The 22,301-nt window shown below is 53.7% G+C and overlaps 2 protein-coding genes across 5 annotated transcripts; both read right to left on the reverse strand.

The window, feature by feature from the left end:
* Window positions 1-3,266: 3,266 nt before the first annotated feature.
* On the reverse strand, window positions 3,267-14,974 carry TNNT1 (troponin T1, slow skeletal type). 3 transcript variants are annotated; one of them, XM_068527449.1, is made up of 11 exons: window positions 14,926-14,974; window positions 14,687-14,758; window positions 13,842-13,863; window positions 11,218-11,281; window positions 10,390-10,506; window positions 10,099-10,176; window positions 7,786-7,899; window positions 7,153-7,262; window positions 4,415-4,505; window positions 4,244-4,284; window positions 3,267-3,384 (listed from the first exon to the last, which is right to left on the reverse strand). In XM_068527449.1, exons 5-11 carry the CDS (start codon window positions 10,486-10,488, stop codon window positions 3,339-3,341), a joined length of 579 nt encoding a protein of 192 aa, XP_068383550.1. In that variant the 5' UTR covers window positions 10,489-10,506; window positions 11,218-11,281; window positions 13,842-13,863; window positions 14,687-14,758; window positions 14,926-14,974; the 3' UTR covers window positions 3,267-3,338. The 3 variants fall into 3 exon arrangements, with proteins under 3 accessions (XP_068383550.1, XP_068383551.1, XP_068383552.1); XM_068527450.1 differs by lacking the exon at window positions 14,687-14,758 and having other exon boundaries at window positions 14,926-14,951; XM_068527451.1 differs by lacking the exons at window positions 13,842-13,863; window positions 14,687-14,758 and having other exon boundaries at window positions 14,926-14,947.
* Window positions 14,975-18,461: 3,487 nt separating this feature from the next.
* TNNI3 (troponin I3, cardiac type) lies at window positions 18,462-22,197 on the reverse strand. Of its 2 annotated transcripts, XM_068528696.1 has the most exons (9): window positions 22,135-22,197; window positions 21,797-21,949; window positions 21,475-21,487; window positions 21,235-21,321; window positions 20,742-20,783; window positions 20,354-20,485; window positions 19,865-19,954; window positions 19,160-19,336; window positions 18,462-18,618 (listed from the first exon to the last, which is right to left on the reverse strand). In XM_068528696.1, exons 2-9 carry the CDS (start codon window positions 21,805-21,807, stop codon window positions 18,535-18,537), a joined length of 636 nt encoding a protein of 211 aa, XP_068384797.1. In that variant the 5' UTR covers window positions 21,808-21,949; window positions 22,135-22,197; the 3' UTR covers window positions 18,462-18,534. The 2 variants fall into 2 exon arrangements, with proteins under 2 accessions (XP_068384797.1, XP_068384796.1); XM_068528695.1 differs by lacking the exons at window positions 21,235-21,321; window positions 21,475-21,487; window positions 21,797-21,949; window positions 22,135-22,197 and having other exon boundaries at window positions 20,742-20,942.
* Between the last annotated feature and the right edge of the window lie 104 nt (window positions 22,198-22,301).

Consider the following 22,301-nt stretch of genomic DNA (forward strand, 5'->3'; position numbering starts at 1 on the left):
CGTGTGCACTACTTGCTCGCGATCGGAAATAGTATTTTGGATGAATGAATGAATGAATGAATGGATTCCCTAGGTCGTGGGAAACGTCAGGACACTACGGGAGATTTGAGTCCGCAACCCTTAGACCAAGACAATCCCTGGGTGACCTCCCAGGGCATGCTGGGAAGTAAAGATTGCGGTACAAAGGTCACGGCAATCGGCCGCTGGGCACGCTGGGAAACGTAGTCCTCGGGGCCAAGCCCCTAAAGGCACAGTTGGTCCTAGGCAGAGCCCCAAAGCACCCCAAGTCCCTGATGGAACCCCTGGATCACATCGGGAAATGAACCGAAGAGACTGGGTCCACAACCGGGCTCTACATCATCGCAAACCATGCTGGGATTTGTAGTCCAGGGCGAGGAGATCGAACAGATGTGGAGGGTGAATTGCCTCATACATAGCACCATAAAGCATGATATAATCCTTATGTTAAGCACTCTGCACTTAAATTCTCATTGGGAAAGAGGCAGGCAGTTTTAGACCGGAACAAAGACCCATAAAAAGCGCAAACGTTTCAGCATAACGGCGCTGAAATCCAAACAGAAGCAAGATTCTTTTTTCCCAAGGGATGTCGGAGCAGCCCTACCCACTCTGAAGTCCCTGGGCTTGTGCAAAATAATAATAATAATAATAATAAACTACAAATCCCGTAAGGCCTGGAGACCGTCGGGATGGATACAAAGGGGATAGCAGTCCCGGTGGCTCTTGGAACGTGTAGTCCCTAAACTCCACACTTCCCACTCAAGGTACACACCCACCTCCTTCTCCAGGGAGCTTAAATTATTCGTATGTTGTTACGGTGTCTGTATTTATGTGTGTTTCTGTGCCTGTGCATAACTGTGATAACTGTGTGTATTTGTGATCATGTCTGTGGCTGGGTGTATGCTGTTTTTGGATGCTTGTGTTTGTTGTGTCTGTAAGCTTTGGTGTAAATATGTCTGTATTTTTGTGAGTTTTATTTATGGGAGACACAATCTGGGGTATCTGCTCAACCCATACAACTTACTACACGATGTGCTCCCACCATAAGTTCTATTAGGAATCTTTAGGTTCCTATGCTTAGACTTTAACCTCTATTTAACAAATTCTATTCTACTACAATTGTTAGGAATTCCAGCTCTGGTTTAGGCAGTCCTGGATTTGATCTTGCCTCTGCCCACTTTCTAGCTCTGTGACCTAGGCTTAGTCTCTTTATCTCTGCCTCTCGTAGCTGTTGAGATGGTGTACCTGGCCTGTCTCATAGGTAGACATCAGCTCTGTACAGGCATTTTTATATTCCACTCATTACAATTCTCTTCTGCCCTTCTCTTTTCCATGATGGAGGTTTTTTTCAATTCTCAAGCCTGCTGTTTTCTCTCAACGCTAGCACTGGAAGTTTGATGCTTAACCTGGGAACTGCAGGCCCTCCTCAAGGCTGGTGAAAATAACCTCAGAAAGATAAGAATAAGATGTGGGTTAGGGGAGACTGGGTCAGAGACCACTAACTGCCTGCCCATCAAAAATAGAACCCTGCTTTTGTTTGGAGCAGCAAAACACCCAACCAGCTAAAGAGCGAGCAAGAGACCTAGTCATCTTTGCAGTTAGGGGTGGCCGATAAGATGTAAGTGAGCATTGCTGGGTGGGGCATCCAGAAAGTCTTTGGAAAGGGATTTGATTTAGCTGAGAGGTGCACGTTTCTGCCTTCTTGTCTTCTGCTGCCTTCCTTCCTGGAAGTGGATGTGATGGCTTGGAGCTCCAGAAATCATATTGCGACCCATCTGTGACCTCACAGACGGAGGCAGAGCAGAAAGGCGGGAGGCATCTCGGTTCCTGATGGCAGTTTTGTGGGGTTTTTTTAGGTTTATCCACTTTTGGCTTTGTTTTGTTTTGTTTTGTTTTCAAGAGCCACAGTGCCTTTATTTAACCATTTTTAAAAATTGAAGTACAGTTAATTTACAATGTTGTGTTAGTTTCAGGTGTACAGCAAAGTGACTCAGTTATTTTATATATATATATATATATATATATATATATTATTATTCAGATTCTTTTCTCTTAAAGGTTATTGCAATTTTTTTTTTGGCTACACCCTGCAGCTTGTGGGATCTTAGTTCCCCAACCAGGGATCGAACCCAGGCCCCCGGCAGTGGAAGCACAGAGTCCTAACCACTGAACCACCCTATTACAAAATATTGAGTATAGTTCCCTGTGCTGTACAGTAGGTCCTTGTTGGTTATGTATCTTATATATAGCAGTGTGATCAGTGGGTTTTTTTTTTTAAACACAAACATTTATCCTCCTACAGTTTCTTTTTTCTTTTTTTTTTTTTAAATTTTATTTATTTACGGCTGTGTTGGGTCTTCGTTTCTGTGCGAGGGCTTTCTCTAGTTGCGGCGAGCGGGGGCCACTCTTCATCGCGGTGCGCGGGCCTCTCACTATCGCGGCCTCTCTTGTTGCGGAGCACAGGCTCCAGACGCGCAGGCTCAGTAGTTGTGGCGCACGGGCTTAGTTGCTCCGCGGCATGTGGGATCTTCCCGGACCAGGGCTCGAACCCGTGTCCACTGCATCGGCAGGCGGATTCTCAACCACTGCGCCACCAGGGAAGCCCCAGTGGGTTTTTGTTTTTAGTCTATTCACAAGGTTGTGCAACCGTCACTACTGTCTAATTCCACGACACTCCCATCACCCCCAAAAAGAAACACCATTCCTTTTAGCCATAACCCCTCATTCCTTCCTTCCCCTGAGGCCCTGGAGACCACGACTCTACTCCCTGCCTCTATGGATTTGCCTTCTAGAAATTTCCTATCAGTGGCATCACACAATGTGTGGCCTTTTGTGTCTGGCTTCTTTCGTTATGATTTGGAGACTCATCTACATTGTATCCTGTGTCAGAGCCGCATTCGTTTTTATGGCTGAATGATATTCCCTTGTATCCATTCACCAGTGGACGGACGTTTGGGCTGTTTCCACCTCTTGGCTATCGTGAGTAACGCTGCCAAGATTCCTGCACAAGTTTTTGTGAGGACAGAGATTTTCAGTTCTCTTGGGGCAGAATTGCTGGGTCCTATGGTAACTCTACGTTTAACTTTTTGAGGAACCACTGGACCGTTTTCCAAAGCAGCAGCCCCATTTTCCATTCCTGCCAGCTGTGTGTGAGGGTTCAAGCTTACACATCACCGTCATGATTGTTGAAGATTCTAATAATAACAATCAAAGAACAGCAGGTGCTGCACGGGGAGCATTTATTTCAAGCCACAGATGGGACACACACTCCCAGGGCTCCCGGGTGCCTGGAGGGGGGTCGGGGGGCAGCGCCCAGATCCTCACTTCCAGCGGCCTCCAACGCGGCCCTTCCCGGCCCCCTTCCGGCTGTAGGAGAAGGAGGGGTGTCAGGAAGGAAGGCCTCCCTGACCCACCTCTGAGATGGGTCCCTGTCCTCAATTCAGAGAGTCCATCCCCCCAAATCCCCGCCCTCCCCGCCAGAGGAAGAGGCCGGCAAGTGCCTTCTCATTGGGTTCACTGCCTGGAGTGGCGTGATTAGTGGTCACAGGCCCACAGGCGGATAGGAGTTGGTGTCAGTGGGTGAGCTCAGGATGCTCATGTGGGCGCTGATAAATATTTATGGGTACAGGGAAGGGGGAAGGAAATGGTGAGTGACTGAGAGAGGGTCGGGGAGGCTGGGGTGAAAGAGACAGAAAGATGGAAAGTGAGATGGAGAGAGAAGATGAAGAGACGGTAGAGGGGAGGGAGGGAGGGAAGGAGAGAGGGGAGACAGAACAAGAAACAGAGGAAAAGCCGGGCTTCTCAACCTCAGCACGAGCGACATTCGGGGGCCGGATCATTCTGTGGTGGGGGCCGTCCTGTTCGTTGTAGGACGTGCAACAGCAGCCCTGGGCTCCACCCACCGGGTGCCAGTAGTGTCCCCCTCCCCAAACAGGTTCCAGACATCCCCCGATGTCCCCGGGCTCGGGGGCAAGATCACCCCCACCCCAAGAACCAGTGATTTAGAGGGACATAGAAACGGGCATTGAGACCCCGGAAGAGAGCTGGAGGGTGGAGAGGAAAGGACAGATTATGAGACCGTCCCAGAGAAAGAGGGACAAAGACAGAGCCCCCAAGAAGGGGTGGAGAACTGAAACTCAGAGTAAGGGACAGCAAGAGGAAAGGAAAGAGAGGCCCCAAGAGTCAGAGGGAGGGGTGTGGGGCTCAGGGCCGGGTTCACACTTACAACTTCTGGGCGTGGCTGATGCGATTGTACAGAACATTGATCTGCAGAGACAGGAGGGAGATTCTGGCACAGCCGGAGGGACAGGCCCGCTCACCCCCTACCCAGCCCCAGCCCAGCCCCCCACCCAGCCATCCCCAGCCCAGCCTGGCCTTCAGCAGAGATGGGTCTCACCTCATATTTCTGTTGCTTCATCTTCTCCATCAGGTCAAACTTCTCAGACTCCAACTGGTGGATCCAGTCCGACAGTTCCTGGGCCTTCTCCCTGGCAGGGCAGAAGGGCTGTCATGGAAGGGAGCCAGACCAGGCCATGAGCCCAAAGAGGCTGAGGGAACTGTTCAAAGCCACAGAGCGAGTCTCTGAGTTCGACATTATTGGTGCCATTTTGTTAATATTGGAGGCCACGATATTCAAAGTGAATTGCAGCAAGGGGTTTTAAAATCTCTGCCCACTTCTCCATATCCAAAACAGAGAGCTCACGTTTCTCTAAGGGAGAATGAGCATGGTTAAGGGCCTAGGCCCTGGAGTCAGAAAGCCTTGGTTCAAATACCAGCTTTGGAATTCTCTGGTTTGTGACTATGGCCAAGTGACTCTCCCTAGGATCCTTTTTCCCTCTCCAGAAAAATGTAGAAATCAAATGGTGAAAGAAATGGCTGGTTGCCCACCTTCTCCCTTTCTTCCTTAGAAATCAAATTTTTTGCACTAGGCTCAGTTAAAAAGTTTCTCTCCCCAATCTCCCTTACAGGTAGGGTAGCCAATGGGATGAAAGTAGGTCATTGGGTGGAGCTTCCAGGTAAGACTTTGTGGGTTTTGCTTTGTAATTTCTGCTGCTTGGATGTGATGGCTGGAACTCCAGCAGCCACATTGGACCATGAGGTGATTTTGAGGACAGAAATATTGGGCTAAAAGTAGTGGAGCAGAAAAATAGGAGCCTGAGTCTCTAATGATTTTGTAGAGCTGCCATACCAGCTATGGACTACAGATTTCTTCTACGTGAGAAAACAAACCTCTATATTTTAGGCTGCTATAGTCAGATCTCAGTTATTAGAGGCCAAACTTATTCTGAACTTAAAAATCTACTGCCTTGAACTGTTATAGAATGAGAGAATAGGTATAAAGTACCTGGCACATGCTAAATACTCGACAAAGCTAGTTGTTACTATTCTTTTTATTCTTACTAGCAGTCTTTGTTTTCTTTTGCCAGCTAATGGTCTTCAAATGCTGTCTCTTCCTTGGTGTATTTTACTTTAAAATTTTATAGACCATCACATGACCTCTATCTAATAAATAAAACTTAAATAACTTGAGATACTCAAAAAATATTAGTAGACCTCTAGGCTTCCCTGGTGGCGCAGTGGTTGAGAATCTGCCTGCCAATGCAGGGGACACGGGTTCGAGCCCTGGTCTGGGAAGATCCCACATGCCGCGGAGCAACTAGGCCCGTGAGCCACAACTACTGAGCCTGCGCGTCTGGAGCCTGTGTTCCGCAACAAGAGAGGCCGCGATAGTGAGAGGCCCGCGCACCGCGATGAAGAGTGGCCCCCACTTGCCGCAACTAGAGAAAGCCCTCGCACAGAAACGAAGACCCAACACAGCCAAAAATAAATAAGTAAATAAATAAAATTAAAAAAAAAAATTAGTAGGCCCAAATTATGAGTGGATGTGTGGTGAGGGAAGGAAAGAGGAGGAAAAAGGAACTTTAGCGACATGTTATTTAGTGCTAGGCCCTGTGATAACGTGACTGGGGAAGGACGGCACATCGCCAGTGGTGGGCTGGAGCCAAATCTGCGCATCCTTTCCCGACTCCGAGTGCACTGTTCTCACACTGGTAGTTTGAAATCAGCACGGTGGGAGTATTTACACCGTGGAAATGAGCAAATGCTAAGATGTGGACTTTTAGGCCCTGGAGATCCACGTGTTAAACATTTCACACCACTTTGTAAAAGAGTGATGAAGAGCACAGACTACCGCACCAGACTGCCTGGGTTCAAATCCCCACTCTTCCACTTGCAAGGTGTGCAACCCTGGAAAGGTTACTCAACCTCTCTGTGCCTAGGGTTGCTCTTTTTTTTTTTTTTTTTTTATGTTCCAGTTGCTTGCTTATCTTTAACATGAGGGTGATAACAGTATTATAGTATCTGCCTCGTAGGGTTGTAAGCCCTCCACAGGGGGCTGCTGCTGCCGTTATGATGATGATGGTGATGGGCTCACTGACCTTCCACTGCTCTGTGATGTAGATTTTGTTATCACAGCCTCATTTTACCGGTGAGGGAAGCAAGGCTCACAGAAGGTAAACAATGTGCCTAAGATCACACAGCTGTAAGTGGTGCAGCCGGCACTGAGCCCCTGGCAAGTGGTTTCAGATGTTGAGCTCCAAACCCCATCACTGTGCTGCCTATGAGGTGGTGGATGTTTCTGACTTCAAAGTCTGTGCCTGGGCCAGAAAATGTCAAGACGCAGACGAGGGCCCCGAAGGAAAGACCCTCCCCGGCCTTCCCTCAGGTGGCTTATCACGAGATCCAGGCTGTGCAGACAGTGAGCTGTGAAGGGCAAGATAGAGCGCCATCCAGAAGAGATGTGGCTGGAAAACTGTTGCCAGTGCGCTGGCTTTAATTCAGGTAAAAGATGGGGCCCATTCAGAGTTCCCAGGGGACATCAAAACACCATCATCTCCTAAATTTTGGTCAGATCTGTTGTCTGGCTTCCGTATTATCACCCAGACTCTACAGGTCTCGGCACCCACAAAACATGGGTCCTATATCAGTGAAACATTCCACAGGGGAGTCTACAGGGGCGCAGAGAGGGAGAGACACTTGCCCAAAGTCACACAGCACCAGGGCTTCTGCCCAACTCGGATCTGGGTCAGGCATCCCCTTATCTGCCTGTCTCATACCCAGGCCTCTCCCACCTACCGGAGCTGTTCTTCTCCCATGTGGTCGATGTTCAGAGGCTTTTTACGCTCCGACAAGATGCGCACTTTCGTCTCACGCCCTGTCTGGCGCTTACCCCGCTTCTGTTCTGCCTGACGGTTGGAAAGGACATTGTGAGCTGGGGGATGGGTCATCCGGATGGCTCCGCACCTCAGGACCCAGGGGTCTGGGCCCCCAGCCCCTCCACCCTCAGACCCAGGGGCCCAGGCCCCCAGCCCCTCCTCCCTCAGACCCAGGTGTCCCGGCCCCCAGCCCCTCCTCCTTCAACCCAGACCACCAACCCCTCCCCCTTCACACGCAGGGGTCCCAGCCCCCAGCCCCTCGCCCCTCTGACCCAGGGGTCCAGGCCCCCAGTGCCTCCCCCCTCACACCAAGGGTTCCGGAACCCCCAACCCTCCCTCCTCAGACCCAAGGGTCTGGGCCCCCATTCCCTCCACCCTCAGACCCAGGGGTCCGGGCCACAAGTCCCTCCTCCATCAGCCCAGACCCCCAGCCCCTCCACCCTCAGACCCAGGGGTCCGGGCCCCCAGCCCCTCCTCCCACGTCTTAGGGAGACCAGTCCTTTGCGCACCACACCACCCGTTTCCGGTTGAGGCCCCAGCAGGCTGAGCTCACCTTGACCAGGTAGCCCCCAAAGTGGGCCCCAATGTTGGACAGAACCTTCTTCTTCTTGGCATCGTCCTCAGCCCGCTTCTTGGCCTCTTCCTCTTCCTTCCGCATCTTCTCCTCCTGCGGGAAGAAAGGGTTTAATTCCTGGGCCTCCCTCCAGCACCCTGGACTGAGAGGGGAGGGGGTCTGAGATGGGCACGTGGGAGGGGGCCCTCTTCTGCACTGAGTGAAGCGGGGATCAATCAGACCCAAGCGTAAAACAAGGTCAATATCAGAACAGGCAAGGATGCTGACGGTCCCCTCCTCACCTTTCCAGGCCTGGCTGTGTGACTACCTGCAAGCCCTTCCTCCTCTTTGAGACTTTATATACCACCCCCAAGGAAAATATTAAACTAGTGGAGGGATGTGCTTGCTTTTTCTGCATGCTCCAGCCTGAAATGGCCAATGGTGATCTTTGCTGTGTGACCTCAGAGCAGGCACATACCCTCTCTGGGACTTACTCTTCCTTAGTCTCATGAGAGGAGAATGACTGTCCTCAGAGGGTCATGGAAGGTAACTTGTGATGGGAGTCGGGGGGCTTGGGGCAGTAAAGAGGCTCTTGGCCTTGAGCCTGAGGAAGAGGTTCTAGAATGCCTTCACTAAGGCATTACCACAACCAGAAAGTCTGCATTGCATGTTCCAGAATTAGTGGCTTGTCCAGACCAAAGCCCCCTCCCCACTGGAGAGGCAGGTGAGATGGGTATGATGGTGTTTCACTTGTCCAGGATTCCCCACCTGAATTAATTTCCTCTCGCTGCTGTAATTTGCAAACAGAGTGGCTTAAAACAATGAAAGTTTATCAGCTTATAGTTCTGCAGGTCAGAAGTCTGAAATGGGTCTCATGAGCTAAGTCAAGGTATGGACACGGCTGGGTCCTTCTGGAGGCATTAGGGGAGATTCACTCCCTTTGCTCTTCTGGCTTCTAGGGGCCGCCTGCATCCCTTGGCTCGGGGCCACTTCCTCCATCTTCAAAGGTCCTCGCTTGTATAAGGACCCTTGTGATAACATTGGGCTCACCCAGAAAATCCAGGAGAATCTCCCGATCTCAAGATCCTTAACTTAATCATACCTACAAAGTCCCTTTTGCCAGGTAGGTTCCCATATTCATAGTCTCTGGGAATTAAGATGTGGACATTTTTGGGAGACCAGTCCTTTGTGTACCACACCACCCGTTTCCTGTTCTTTAAAAGTGGTTTCAGGGGGCTTCCCTGGTGGCACAGTGGTTAAGAATCCGCCTGCCAATGCAGGGGACACGGGTTCGAGCCCTGGTCCGGGACTATCCCACATATCATGGAGCAACTAAGCCCGTGCGCCACAACTACTGAGCCTGTGCTCTAGAGCCCACAAGCCACACCTACTGAGCCTGCGTGCCACAACTAGTGAAGCCCACATGTCTAGAGCCCGTGCTCTGAAACAAGAGACGCCACCGCAGTGAGAAGCCCGTGCACCGCAACGAAGAGTAGCCCCCACTCACCGCAACTAGAGAAAGCCCACACGCAGCAACGAAGACCCAATGCAGCCAATAAATAAATAAAGTGGTTTGAGGGACTTCGCTGGTGGTCCAGTGGTTAAGACTCTGTGAGGGGGCATGGGTTCGATCCCTGGTCGGGGAACTAAGATCCCACGTGCCGCGCAGCGTGGCAAAAAAAAAAAAGTGGTTTGAGTGAGCCACTCCTGATGCCAAGTCAGGTCATGTTTTCAAGGGTTAAACCAATGGAAGCATTCTAGCCACTGTCTCCCAACTAGCCAGTGATTCACTCCACAGTGGACAGGTGAACAATCTGAAAACATCCCAGGATTTGTGCAGGAGACAGAGAAAAGATGAGTTTAAGCCAGAGCTGCTGGTGGCCATTTGCCACCCCTGCCTGGGAACCATCTGGTTTGCCTGGGACTGACGGGATGCAGGATTTTCAGGGCTCAGACCAGGAAAGTGCCAGGCAAACCAGGATGAGTTGCACACCCTCCTGGACACATTGTCCACAGAAATATTGGCCAAGATGGGAAGATAAAAGCTGGGTCTTTGTGATATTATTTGAGTCCCTTGATCCAGCCATGCCTGAAGCAAGCCATGCCCTAGACCTTTTAGTTATATGAGCCAATAAAGTTCTCTTTCTGCTAAGTTCAGTTTGGGTTGGAGTTTCTGTCCCTTCCAACAGAAAGACCCTTGAATAATACAGCATGAGGACTTTTATGGGATCACAGAGAATATTATGAGTGGAAAATTGCAGTGTCCAGCTGAAAAAGTAACATTTGGGCTCCGGGAGGAGGGGAAACACCCACCACCAGCTTAGCCTGACGCTCGCGCTCCTTCTCGGTTCTGAAGCGCTGTTGCTCAGCTCTCTCCGACCGGCGCCGCTCCTGGGGGAGAGAGAAGAATGAGGGGGTGCAGGGACCACCAGGCACCCCCTTTATCACTTCCCAGGGTAGGTCAAGAGTGGCGATGGGCACCAACTTGGGTACTTTCCCAAAAGTTTCAGCCTTGGGTCTGTAGTGGACGGGAACGTATCTCCCAAGACCCAAAGGATGGAAGGAGGGAGAAGAATTTGGGGAACCCCACCTCCCTTGACTCACAATGCGTTCTTTTAGCGCCACAAGCTCCTCTTCCTCTTTCTTCCGCTGTTCAAAATGCACATCAATGAGCGTCTGCAGCTCCAGCAGATCTTTTTCCATGCGCTTCCGGTGGATGTCCTAGGGGACAGAGGGTGGGAGCACGGTCATTCCCCAGGTGGTGCCCCAAGAGGGCGCCAACCTCTCAGCACTTCTGAGAAGCATCAGGAGGCGGAGCCCTTTGCAGCAAGAATTGGTGTGGTTGGGCTTCCCTGGTGGCCCAGTGGTTAAGAATCCGTCTGCCAATGCAGGGCACACATGTTTGAGCCCTAGTCTGGGAAGATACCACATGCCACAGAGCAACTAAGCCCGTGCGCCACAACTACTGAGCCTGCGCTCTAGAGCCCGTGAGCCACAACTACTGAAGCCTGTGCGCCTAGAGCCCGTGCTCCGCAACAAGAGAAGCCACCGCAATGAGAAGCCCGCGCACCGCAACGAAGAGTAGCCCCCGTTCGCTCTGCAACTAGAGAAAGCCCGCGCGGAGCAACGAAGACCCAACGCAGGCAAAAATAAATTAAAAAAAAAAAAAAAAAAAAGAATTGGTGGCGTTGACAGCTGGGACAGACGTCTGCCATGCACTGTGTTTCCAGCAGATGGCAGCAAAGCATCGTATTCTGACACTAAACTAAGGGGCTGTCAAGGCACAATTCCAAAAGAAGGGGGTAGGAAACAAACAAACAAAAGGGAAAAGACAAAAACAAACAAAAAACAGTGGCTAGGAAGGGGCGCCTCTTCCTAATTTGCACTCTATAGGCTAGCAGCCCCTGCTGGGATGGGATGTCTGTTACTTACATCGAAGTCCACACGTTCCCCCTCTGGGATCTTTGGGGGGATCAGCGGAGGTACCACGGGCCGGCTGAGTGGACAGAAGAGAAGAAACACTGAGTAGTCTGACCTCCCTGCTGGGCTGCACCAGCCACACGTGTGCTGAGCGCCTGGAATGTGGCTGGTCCAGATCAGAGGGGCTGTCAGTGAAATGCACTGGATTTCACAGACTTGGTTGAACAAAAGAATGTAAAATATTTTACTAATAACGTTTTATATGGATTAATGTTGAAATTACGAGATTTTGGCTATAACAGGTTGAGTAAAATACGCTATTGGGATTAATTTTACCTGTTTGGGTTTACTTCTTAAAAGGCTGCTAGTAAAAAAAAAATTGTTTTTTAAGTTATTACATATGTGGCTTGCATTGTATTTGTATTGGGTGGTGCTGCTCTGGGGGACTGCCCTTGTCCTCTCCTTGATTTCCTGCCCTGGGCACTCCCACTTCCTGGAATTTTCTCTTTCTTTCTTTCTTTTTTTTTTAAGCTGGAGAATTTATTTTTATTCTTGCAGTTTTATACTAGGAAGTCAACATTTAATTTAATAATTCATTGTTCACAATTGATTTATAAGAAACTTTAATCCTTAAATTGTACATCAGTACCCTATGACTCCAAATCTTATTTATCACTCTCCTTCAAGTCTGAAGAAAATGATCATGTAATCTATTAACTTCCACAGACAGCACAGTCCCACTGACATAACATTTGGTTTGAAGTCCTACACTCATATGAAAATTAAGAATAGCCAGTATCAAACTGGCCTGAAACCTGATTGTGTTCCTGGCTCAGGATACCTGTAGTAAACTTGTAAGTCCACACTAAGACACAAAAATAAACTAGGGTGTGTATATCGTATAAAAAACTTTTCACAGTAGAGTAAAAATAACATTAAAATGTTACAAAATTTCAATCATATTACAGTGTTTTAATCAATTAGCTTTCAAAATGCCTGATTAACTGAATTAAATGCAAATAACTTTGTATGGGATTTTTTTTTATGTTTGCCCAGCATTTCAAAATGATTATGGAATATAACTTTTAAAATACGCTATACATATTGCACTTTTCTGCTAGGCTGGGCTAGTATCCTCCATGGCAAGATACCAAAACTATTGAATAAAATACACTTTAAAATCAATAGGTATTTTATTAATTTCCTTGAAATTATCATCATCATTACCAAAACCTTCCAGGATTTTGTAAGATTTGATTCCTTAAATACAGTTTTAAAGTTTAACTTAAGGAATGAAAAAAACCCTCATATATTTGACTTTTTGTTTCCTTTTTTGGTCATTCAATGATCAAAGAGAATTTTAAACAAATTATGCTTCATCTTTCCTGACTTAATAAAAAGCAACAATTTCTATTATTCAGATTAAGAGAGTTTTGCCCTTTGATTCATTCGTGGGACACTCTTGTGATTAATGTCATTCACTCCTGTGACTTCGATTATCATCAATTACCGAGGATTCACCAACTCTGTCTCCAGCCCAGACTCTCTCCCAAACCCCAGACTCCAGTAAACAGACGCTTCCTGAACATTTCCTGCCTTTGCACACACCCTGCCCCAACTGAGCTCATCAACCTGTGGGTCTCTCAGTCTGTGGCCCCTTTCCACCCTATGCCCTCTGCTCCAGCTTAGGCCTTTTCCCCTTGAAAACTCACCACATCCTACGGTTCCCTGGCCATGTCATGTGCCTTTGTGCCCCCGGGCCTTTGCACACTCCGTTTGCTCTGCCTACAATGCCCTTCCCCTGATATACTCCACCCCTGAGACCTTCCCTCCTCCAACAAGCTTTCCCTGACACTGAAGCACACCTGTGCTTTCATGTGCCCCTGTGCTCTCAGCCAGATCTGATCCTCGGCCCCCTCTGAAATTGACCACTAATCACGCCACTCCAGGCAGTGAACCCAATGAGAAGGCACTTGCCGGCCTCTTCCTCTGGCGGGGAGGGCGGGGATTTGGGGGGATACACTCCCTGAATTGAGGACAGCCCTTCCATGGCTCCCCGGTGCCCCAGAGAATTTCTGCATCTCATGCTCGATTGCTGCCTCCTTGCATCTCCAAGCTTTGTCCCCAATGTCACACCCTCCAGGGGTGAGCTCTCACAGACTTCACTGGTCTGCCTAGTTTGGATCTTTCTCATCAGAATGACCTGTGTCTGCATCTGTTCCCTGAAAAACTAGCCTAGATCCAGCTACTGGACTTTGCACACACCACTCCGCTTCGTCATCTACAATCTCCCTTCTACTTCCTTCAGCTAGCAAACTGAAGGACTCCGCCCTCAGGACTCGGCATCACCTCCCCTGGGAAGCCTTCCTTGATTGCCTAGGGCACAGACAGGGCCCTCTTCTGCACTACCATTGCTGTATCTGGGTCTGTTTCACCAACAGGACAGCAAGAGTCTAACTCTTGCCAAACACAGTGGGAAGTTCACCAGAAATGTTTGTGGAAAGAAGGAATCACTGTCCTTTTCTATGTTTCCATTTCCCCACTCTCCTTCTCTGCCTTTCTTGCACCCTATCTCTGGAGGTGGGGGACATATTTAAGAGGACATGATTGGGACCCCCACCCCCCCAGGATCTCACCTTGGTTTGGGGCGCTCCTCTTCTGGTGGAGGGATACAAAAAGATAATTAGCAAGAGTTCTTGGGGTGGGCATGACACATCCAAAGGAGGGACCCCCCTCCAAGCCTTGGTCCCCACAAGCCCAGTTCCCTTCTCCTGCAGCTCTGGGGGAAGGGTATGAGGGGGGGAAAGAGGATAAGGGAAATCGGGGTGGCCATAAAGGAGGGAGAGGGTCACACGCATCAGATATACATTCAGAACTGGTGTGGGGATCCCCCTCCCACTTCTCTGGGAACCCAGGTGTCCAAACCCCCAGACCATAAGGAGAAAAAAAAAGCAAACCCTCAGACCCTCGTTCTACATACCCAGAGCTCCTGCCCTCCATCAAGATCTAGCAGTGCAGGGAGGCCCCAAGCCCCCTCTTCACTCGGTGACCCAGGAGTTGCGTCCCCAGCCCCCTCCCCCTTGGGGACAGAGGAATACGGACTCCCACCGCTAGTCCCTTCTACAGCCCACGCCCCAACCTTTGAATGTATATGAAGGAGACAAGTAACAGACAGGCGAAGATGAGAGGGGGGAGGGGTGCCTCTCCGCAAACATCCAACCCTTCTATAAGTATTCCTCCAGACTGGGGAAGAAGGCTTGGGTGTCGGTCCCTTTAAGAAGGAAGGGAACGGGTTAAAGCCGTTGCGAGGCTATTTCCCTTCCTGGCCGCCAGAGAGCGCGAGAGCTCTCCGGGGCTTAAAGGACCGGGCCTGGGGCGGGTTACGGGGACGGGTTACGGGAGCGGGGGGAGAGTCATCTTGGAGGTCAGGGCCCTGAGGACCCCCGAAATCGGCCTCAGGAAGCGAAGCAGCCGCGGTTACCTCGCTCAGCCACCGGCTCCGGCTCCTCGGGGGCTGGGGAGGGGGCGGGAGGAGAAGCGAGGATTTGGGGAGCTGGGGGAGGGGAGCAGCCATGCCCGGATGCGGGAAGGGGAGAGAGGGGAGAGAGGGGAGAGGCTGTTAAAGGAGCTGAGGCCGAGGCCATCGAGATCCCCGTCCCCCGCCCACCCAGCCCCCCGGTCCTGCGTCCAGCTCCAGACCTGCGGAGTCCAGGGCCTCACCTTCCTCCTCCTCCTCCGCAGCCTCCTCTTCTGGAAGGGGTGGGGGAGAGAAGAGGCGGCGTGAGGAGCCCGGGGCGGGGACGGAAGGGGCTTCAGATGGGGGAAGAGTGGGGGAGTGCGCAGAGACCCGCGCTCGGGTTCGAGTCATCTAGACGGGGGGACCCCTCTGGGCCTCAGCTGCAAGTGGGCCCACTGAGCTTTTCCCACGGGCTGTGCGGACCAGGAGGGTGGGCGTAGGGCAGGGTGGGCTAAGATGCGCCGAGGCGTCCCCACCTCCCCTCCCCCCCAAGGCCAGCCCACTCTCCACTCACCTTCAGGCTGCTCCCTGGGGACCCGGGTGGGAAGGAAAGAGGGAGGGGGAGAGTTAGGCGCCTTGGCGGGGGGAGGTGTCTCCACCGCTGCAGGGCCCCAGCCCTCCTGCCAGCATCACTCACTCATATTCCTGCTCTTCGGCGTCCGACATCCTGGTGTCCTGCGAGCAGCAGAGAACAGGCGGAGTGGGGTGGGGCCCAGAGGAGGAGGGGCTGGGGGCCGGGACCCCTGGGTCTGAGGGGGGAGGGGCTGGGGGCCGGGACCCCTGGGTCTGAGGGGGGAGGGGCTGGGGGCCTGGACCCCTGGGTCTGAGGGAGGAGGGGCTGGGGGCCGGGACCCCTGGGTCTGAGGAGGGAGGGCCTGGGGGCCGGGACCCCTGGGTCTGAGGGGGGAGGGCCTGGGGGCCCGGAGCCCTGGGTCTGAGGGGGGAGGGGCCGGGAGCCTGGACTCCTGGGTCTGAGGGAGGAGGGGCTGGGGGCCGGGACCCCTGGGTCTGAGGGAGGAGGGGTTGGGGGCCTGGACCCCTGGGTCTGAGGGACGAGGAGCAGGGGCCCCGGACCCCTGGGTCTGAGGGAGGAGGGGCTGGGGGCCCGGTCCCCTGGGTCTGAGGGGGGAGGGGCCGGGGGCCTGGAGCCCTGGGTCTGAGGGGGGAGGGGCCGGGAGCCTGGACTCCTGGGTCTGAGGGAGGAGGGGCCGGGGGCCTGGAGCCCTGGGTCTGAGGGAGGAGGGGCTGGGGGTCTGGACCCCTGGGTCTGAGGGAGGAGGGGCTGGGGACCCCCAACTCCTAAAGACTCCTAAACCGCGGGTGAAGACAGCGCATTGGGAGATACGGCCCGGGCAGAGCCCCAAGGCTGCAGCCCCCGCCCCCTGACCACAGCTGTCCCCTTTTGTCTTATGACAAGTCCGTAGGAACCTGATCTGAGTAGGGATTAGGAGAAGGTATTTGGGAAGGGACAGTGGCCCGAAGACAATAGCTGCCCCACCCCCAGGGTCTATTTTGGGGAGATGTCGTAGAGAGTGACACAGAGGACATCTCCTGAGAAGTATTCGTGGAGGGGGGGGGGTTCTAGGATAATTAATCATACCCGCTGCCCTCTCCCACCCCAGGTCCCCTCCCCTTTGGCTGGTTATCTGCCCACCTGTCGCCTCCTTTCACCTTCACCCACTGCCATGGAGGGGACAGGACACATAAGAGCAGCTTCTGTCCCCAGACCTCATCCTGACCCCTAAATACTAAGACTCCCCAATCTGTGAGATCCCCAAGGCGTCCAGATTGAGAGACCCCACAAAATCCCCATACCCACAGACCCCAATTTATGAATTCTGAAAGCCAGTAACTCCTCATATCTCCAGATTCTGAGACTCCAACTGTCGAGACTCCCGATTATGGGTGCCCTAAAATCTTGACCCCCTAGGTCTTGACATCCCCTAAATTCTGAAACCTCGGGACTGTGAGACCCCAAAATCTGGATGCCTAAACTCAGGGGACTGATTCATGAAGCCCCAAAATATGACATTACAAATTCTAATACCTCCCATCATGAGACATCAGACTGCGACCTCGATTCCTAAATCGCCAGATTCTGAGACACTGCCCCCCAGTTCTGACACCCAGACTGTCTGTCATCCAAGCCCAGGGACTCCCAGTTTCTGAGATTCCCTCAGACTCAGACCTCCGAGGTCCTAAGATGTTATATTCTGGGACACCCAAACCCTGCACTCCCAGCTTCTATAACCCCCAAGTCCTAATACGTTCCCTTCCATCCCCAGTTCCTCTGGGACCGTTACCTGAGGCTGCGTCTGCAGAGGCGTGAGCGGTGGGGCAGTCTTGCTGGGCAGGCTGAAGCACCCCCAGTTTATAGTGGGAGGCTCAGCCCCGCCCCAGGGGGAGAGGGAGGGGTAGAGAATTCCTTTCCTGACACTCAGAGGCTGCCCTGCCCCCACTCTGGCTCCACTTTCGGGATCGAGGCACCACCTGGCTGTTCCAAGGCCTCTCCTCCATCCCAAAAGCATTGTCCAGGAACCCCAGGCTGGGTCAGGCCACCCTCGGGCTCCCCATCTCCCAGATCACACGGCACACTATGCTCTGAAGCCCCTGGGCTCAGCACGCAGTAGGTCCTTGGAGGATGCTTATTGATGAAAGGGGTACAAGGGACCCCTTCTCGCTCCATGAAGGGGTCCCTTTCTCTGTGTCTCTCTGGGCCTCCACTTCCCATACCCCGTTTCCCTGTCTCTGTCTCTCCTTTGTCTCTATGACTCTCCGTCTGTGTTTCTCTGTGTGTGTCTGTCTCAGCTTCTCCGTCTCTCCACCTCTGTCTCTGTCCATCTCTCTGTCCCCCCCTCCCCACCCCCATCCCTTTGTCTGCCACCAGGATTCCACCCGGGTGACAACAGGCGCTAAAACGGGGAAACAGGTGTGTGAGGGGGAGAGGGAGGGGGAGGGGTGTGTCAGGCCCACAGGACCTCACACTCCCCACCTCCATCGGACACTGATCTTTTTTGGTATCCCCCTCCCCCTTCCCAGCCAATCCACAACCTTGAACTCTAGGGGCTTCCTCACCCCTCAGTGCCAGTGTCTGTCTCTCTCCGAATTTCTGATTCTATGCATTTCTCAGGGGTTGGCTTTGGGCCTCTCTCTGCATCTCTGTCTCTGAGTTCTTCACTCTGCCTGTCTCTGTGTCGCCAGTTTTTCTCTCTGCATTTCTGCGGTGTCTCTGAGTATCTGCCTCTCTTGATGTCTGGCTATTGGTGTCTGTGTCTCCAGGTGTCCCTGTGCTTCTCTGTGACTCGGTTTCTGTCTGTCTTTTGCTCTGTGTCTGTTTTTATCTTTCTAGTTCTTGTGTGTGTGTGGGGGGGGGGGTCTCTTTGTATCTGCAGTTCTTCCTCTGTGGGTCCTTATTTCTGTCTCTTCCAGGGCGAGGTCATCTCTGTCTCTCTGTGTATATCTGTCTCTGTTTCCCCTTCCTGTGCACTTCTTCCTATGAATCTCCGCCTGTTTTCCCTCTCCCTTTGGGTCTCTGCCTGGCTCTCTCTCCCTGGGTCTCTGACTCAGTCTGTCCGTGCCTGTGTGTCTGTCTTTGGGCCCTGGTCTTGGCACCTCTGTGCAGCCCCACGTGGAGACCCAGCTCTGCTCCTGATGTGCGCTGTGGCTTTGGGGGAGCCTGGCCCTCAGGTCTCCCGCCTCTCTCACACCTAAGCCCCCGTGGTAATAGACACACAGCCACTCCCAGCTCAGAGAGAAGCTTTATTCCTCGGGGCCGTCCTCAGGGCCAGGGCCAGAGCTGCGCACAGGCCGGCTCAGCCCTCGAACTTCTTCTTGCGGCCTTCCATTCCACTCAGCGCATCGATGTTCTTGCGCCAGTCTCCCACCTCCCGGTTTTCCTGGAGGAACGGGTCAGAGGTTAGGGTGTCTTCCTGGTCTACAGGCTCTCAGATATCCTCCGCTTGCCCTCCCGCCTGCTGGGCCACTCTATTCCGGATGCCCCTCACACAGTCTGGCTCTGGAACACTTCTTGTCCCCTCAGACGATCCCTTCCAATTTGCCCCACTTCCTGTCTCCCTGCTGCACTTCTTGTCTCCCTCTTGGACTTCCTGTCTCCCTCCTGCACTTCCTGTTTCCCTCTTGGACTTCCTGTCTCCCTCATGCACTCCTTTTCTCTCATGAACATCCTGGAGACATCATGCACTTCCTGACTCCTTGCCACTTCCATTCTCCCTAATGCACTTCCTGTCTTCCGCGTCTACATTCTGTCTTCCTCTTGCATTTCCTGTGTCCCTCCTGTACTTCCTGTGGAAGATCCTTACCAGATTCTTCTCCCCACAACTTCAAGTGCCACCTGCCCTCAGGCTAGTCCCTAGAATTGCTCACACACACACACCTTCTCCCCTAAGCACCCCCTTTCCTGGACCTAGCCACACTCACCTTCTCCGTGTCCTCCTTCTTCACCTGCTTGAGGTGGGCCCGCAGGTCTAAGGACTCCTTAGCCCTGGTCCCCAGCAGTGCCTGCATCATGGCATCCGCAGAGATCCGCACTCTACGCAGAGTGGGCCGCTTAAACTTGCCCCGAAGGTCAAAGATCTTCTGGGTCAGATCTGCGATCTGGTAGCAGCCATAAAGGGAGGTGGAGACCCTTCCTTCCACTTCCTCCTTGCCTCACGCTTCCACCCTGCACTTCCCTCCTATCCCTATCCAGGTTCTACCTAGCTTAGGCTCCTACCGCCTTCGAGACAAAATCCAAGCTCCCCATCCTGAAATTGGAACCTGATCTGCCCCAGCCTCATCTCTGAAAACTACTGACACATCCCGGTCCAGCTACACGCATCTCACAGTTCCCTGGCCCACACCTGAACTCACTTACCAACACTTGAGGCTCCAGCCACACATTTTCACAAACATATTTTCCGCTTTCCCATCTCCTGGGTTTTGCATGTGCTGTTCCCTCTGCCTGGAACAGCATTCCCTGACCGTATTGTACTCATCCTTCTGCCCCCTCCCTGCCAGGCTCACAGTTGTCCTGGGTCTCCTGGTGTCTGCAACCATAAGCAGCTGCAAGGGTCCAGGCTGAGACCAGAGCCCCAGGCATCACCCCCTACCCTGAAGCGACCCAGACGGCCCAGTGTCTCCCACCTCTGTGATGTTCTTAGTGACTTTTGCCTCCACGTCGTATCTCTCCTCATCCACCTTGTCCACGCGGGCGTGGAGCTGTCGGCACAAGTCCTGGTGGAGGAATGCAGTGTGCGTGGTGGGGGGAAGGCTGGGGGTCTGGACTCCTGGGGTCTGAGGGAGGAGGAGCTGGGGACCTGGACATCTGGTCCTGGAGGAGTAGATTGAAGCCAGACCCTGGGGAACTGCGAACAAAGCAGAACTCCAGAGCCAGGTGTTCTGAGAATCTGGACTGGAGTGGGTTGGAGGAACCGACCTCTGGGTTTTGAGATTGTAGGCAGCTGCAGGCCACATTTCTGACCTCCTGAGGGTAAGAATTGGGAGATTGGGCCCGAAGGTCCTGAGCAGAAAGGGGGCATAGTAACTGTACCCCTGAGTCCTAAGGGATGCAAGATCGGACAGTAGGAACCTCGGATCCCGGGCTAGGCAGGAGTCCCTGATTGGAGCGGGTACCTGCAGATCCGCGAAGCCCAGCCCGGCCAGCTCCAGAGGCTGGCACCGCGTGCTCAGAGCACGCCCCTTCTCTCCTCGCCGCTCCTCTGCTTCCCGCTCCAGCTCCTGTTTCGCAATCTGCAGCATCAGGGTCTGGGGAGGGGACGACGGGTACGGTAGCACAGGTATGGGGATGAGGACAGAGCGGGATAGCCACCCCCGCCGGGCCCCGCCCTCTAATCCCAGGCCTGCTTCCAGAGACCTGCCCTCCCAAGGTTGATGTCCATCATTCCAAGGCCCCGCCCCTCCCTTGCAGGGCCTCCCGCCCACTTGCTCTTCCGAAGCCCCACCCAACTTCCAAGCCCCGCTCCCTGAAGACACCTAGGCGCTCTCCCCAGGCTCATCGCACCTTCAGCTGCAGTTTTCTCGAGGCGGAGATCTTAGACTTTTTCTGCCGGGGTGAGACAGAGCAAGGAAGGATGAGCGAGGAGGATCCGAAGGAGGACGCCGGGAGGGGCTTCAGAACCCGCCCCCTCAAGCCAGGTCCAGATTTAGTCCCGCCTCCAACTCCAGCCTTCAGTCTACGGGAAGCCACGCCCCTCACTCCCATCCACCAATGTGGTGTCTCTGGCTACGCACCTCCCCCCACCATCTCTAAGCAATCTCATTTCCCACGGGCAGCTGGACTCCGCCCATAGGCAAGCTCTCACCAATCAGAGCCCAGCCCTCTGATAAACTCCGCCCCTGAAGCGCCTCATCCGCTTGGGCTCCGCCCACGACCAAAGTCTGGTAAAGGCCCTGGCTCCGCCCCTCCTCCCCAAGCTGCGGGTAACCCAAGAATCCGAATCCAGACCCTGCGAAGTCCCGCCCGGCCCCGCCCACCGCGCTGGCCCCGCCCTCACCTTGGCGTGCGGCTCCGTGGCGTAGGCGCGGTAGTTGGCTGAGGAGCGGCGTCGTACAAGGGGTGGCGCGGGGCGCGGGTCCCCCGCCTGGGATTGGGGAAACGGAGCTGAGTTATCACAGGGACACCCCCCTCCCCAGCCCCTCTCCATGCAGTCTTCCAGGGCTGCAGCCTCTCGCCCCAGAGCCCTCCCGGCAGCGCCCTCCCTGGCCAGGCGGGTCCAGCCCACGCCGACTCTCACCGCATCGCCGCTCCTGGAGGGAGAGAAACCAGGAAAAGGGGGTTAATGGTAGGCCTGGGTCCTGTCCACGCCGTGTCCTAAGGGACCCCAGAGGCCCCTCTGACCGACAGGTCCGGCCCACCAGCTGCCGCTTCTCGGCTCCTAGGGGTCGGATTCCCAGACTCTTAACTCATTCCGATGCCCAGGAGTCCTGTCCCTACCTCCCTTCTCAGGCCTGGAGTCCAACCTCGCAGCTCTCACCCCTCACAGGAACCCGGGAGATCACCCCCCTACCCGACACTGTCTCGGGCCTCAGGAGTCCCGGTTACCAATCTTCACTCACCGGTCCGCCATGCTGAGTCTCAGGCCAGGGGTTGCGGAAGGCAGAGCAGGGGACAAGGGGCTCTTGGAGGGTCAGTGAGGGGGCGTCCGGAGTGACCTTGAAGGCCCCTGGGGCTTCTGTCTCGTCCGGTCTGCTCAAGCCTCACTGAGGACACTGAGATAAAGGGCGAGGACAGAGACTAAATATATTGCTGCCCCCTCCTCTCCCTGCCCAGGATTCGAGATAACGGGGCGCGTGAGGGCTGGGGCGGGCCATGCTCCAGCTGGATCACCCCTCCATCTTGGCGGCCTGGGAATCCAGCCCCTCCCTCCTCCCACCTAGGAGTCCAGACCCCCAACCTCTCCATCCTCAGACCCCGATGGGTGTCCAGGCCCCCAAAATCCTCTTCCTTCTGACACAGGAGTCCAGGCCCCCAGCCCCTCTTCCCTCTGACACAAGAGTTCGGACCCCAACGTCCTCCTCCCTCAGACCCAGGAGTCTAGGCCCCGCCCCCTCACTAAATTGT

This window comes from Eschrichtius robustus, chromosome 19 (genome assembly GCF_028021215.1).
Source record: "Eschrichtius robustus isolate mEscRob2 chromosome 19, mEscRob2.pri, whole genome shotgun sequence".
In the NCBI taxonomy this organism is placed as follows: Eukaryota; Metazoa; Chordata; class Mammalia; order Artiodactyla; family Eschrichtiidae; genus Eschrichtius; species Eschrichtius robustus.

Coding starts and splice junctions, on each gene's coding strand:
- TNNT1 (XM_068527449.1), bottom strand. CDS start 10,488: ATGGAAAAAGATCTGCTGGAGCTGCAGACGCTCATTGATGTGCATTTT. Junction 10,177..10,389: donor TGGCGCTAAAAGAACGCATT/GTGAGTCAAGGG, acceptor TCTCTCCCCCAG/GAGCGGCGCCGGTCGGAGAG. Junction 3,385..4,243: donor ATCAGCCACGCCCAGAAGTT/GTAAGTGTGAAC, acceptor CTTCTCCTACAG/CCGGAAGGGGGCCGGGAAGG.
- TNNI3 (XM_068528695.1), bottom strand. CDS start 20,942: ATGGGAGTGAGGGGCGTGGCTTCCCGTAGACTGAAGGCTGGAGTTGGA. Junction 20,486..20,741: donor CGAGAAAACTGCAGCTGAAG/GTGCGATGAGCC, acceptor TCCCCTCCCCAG/ACCCTGATGCTGCAGATTGC. Junction 19,955..20,353: donor TGGGCTTCGCGGATCTGCAG/GTACCCGCTCCA, acceptor TTCCTCCACCAG/GACTTGTGCCGACAGCTCCA.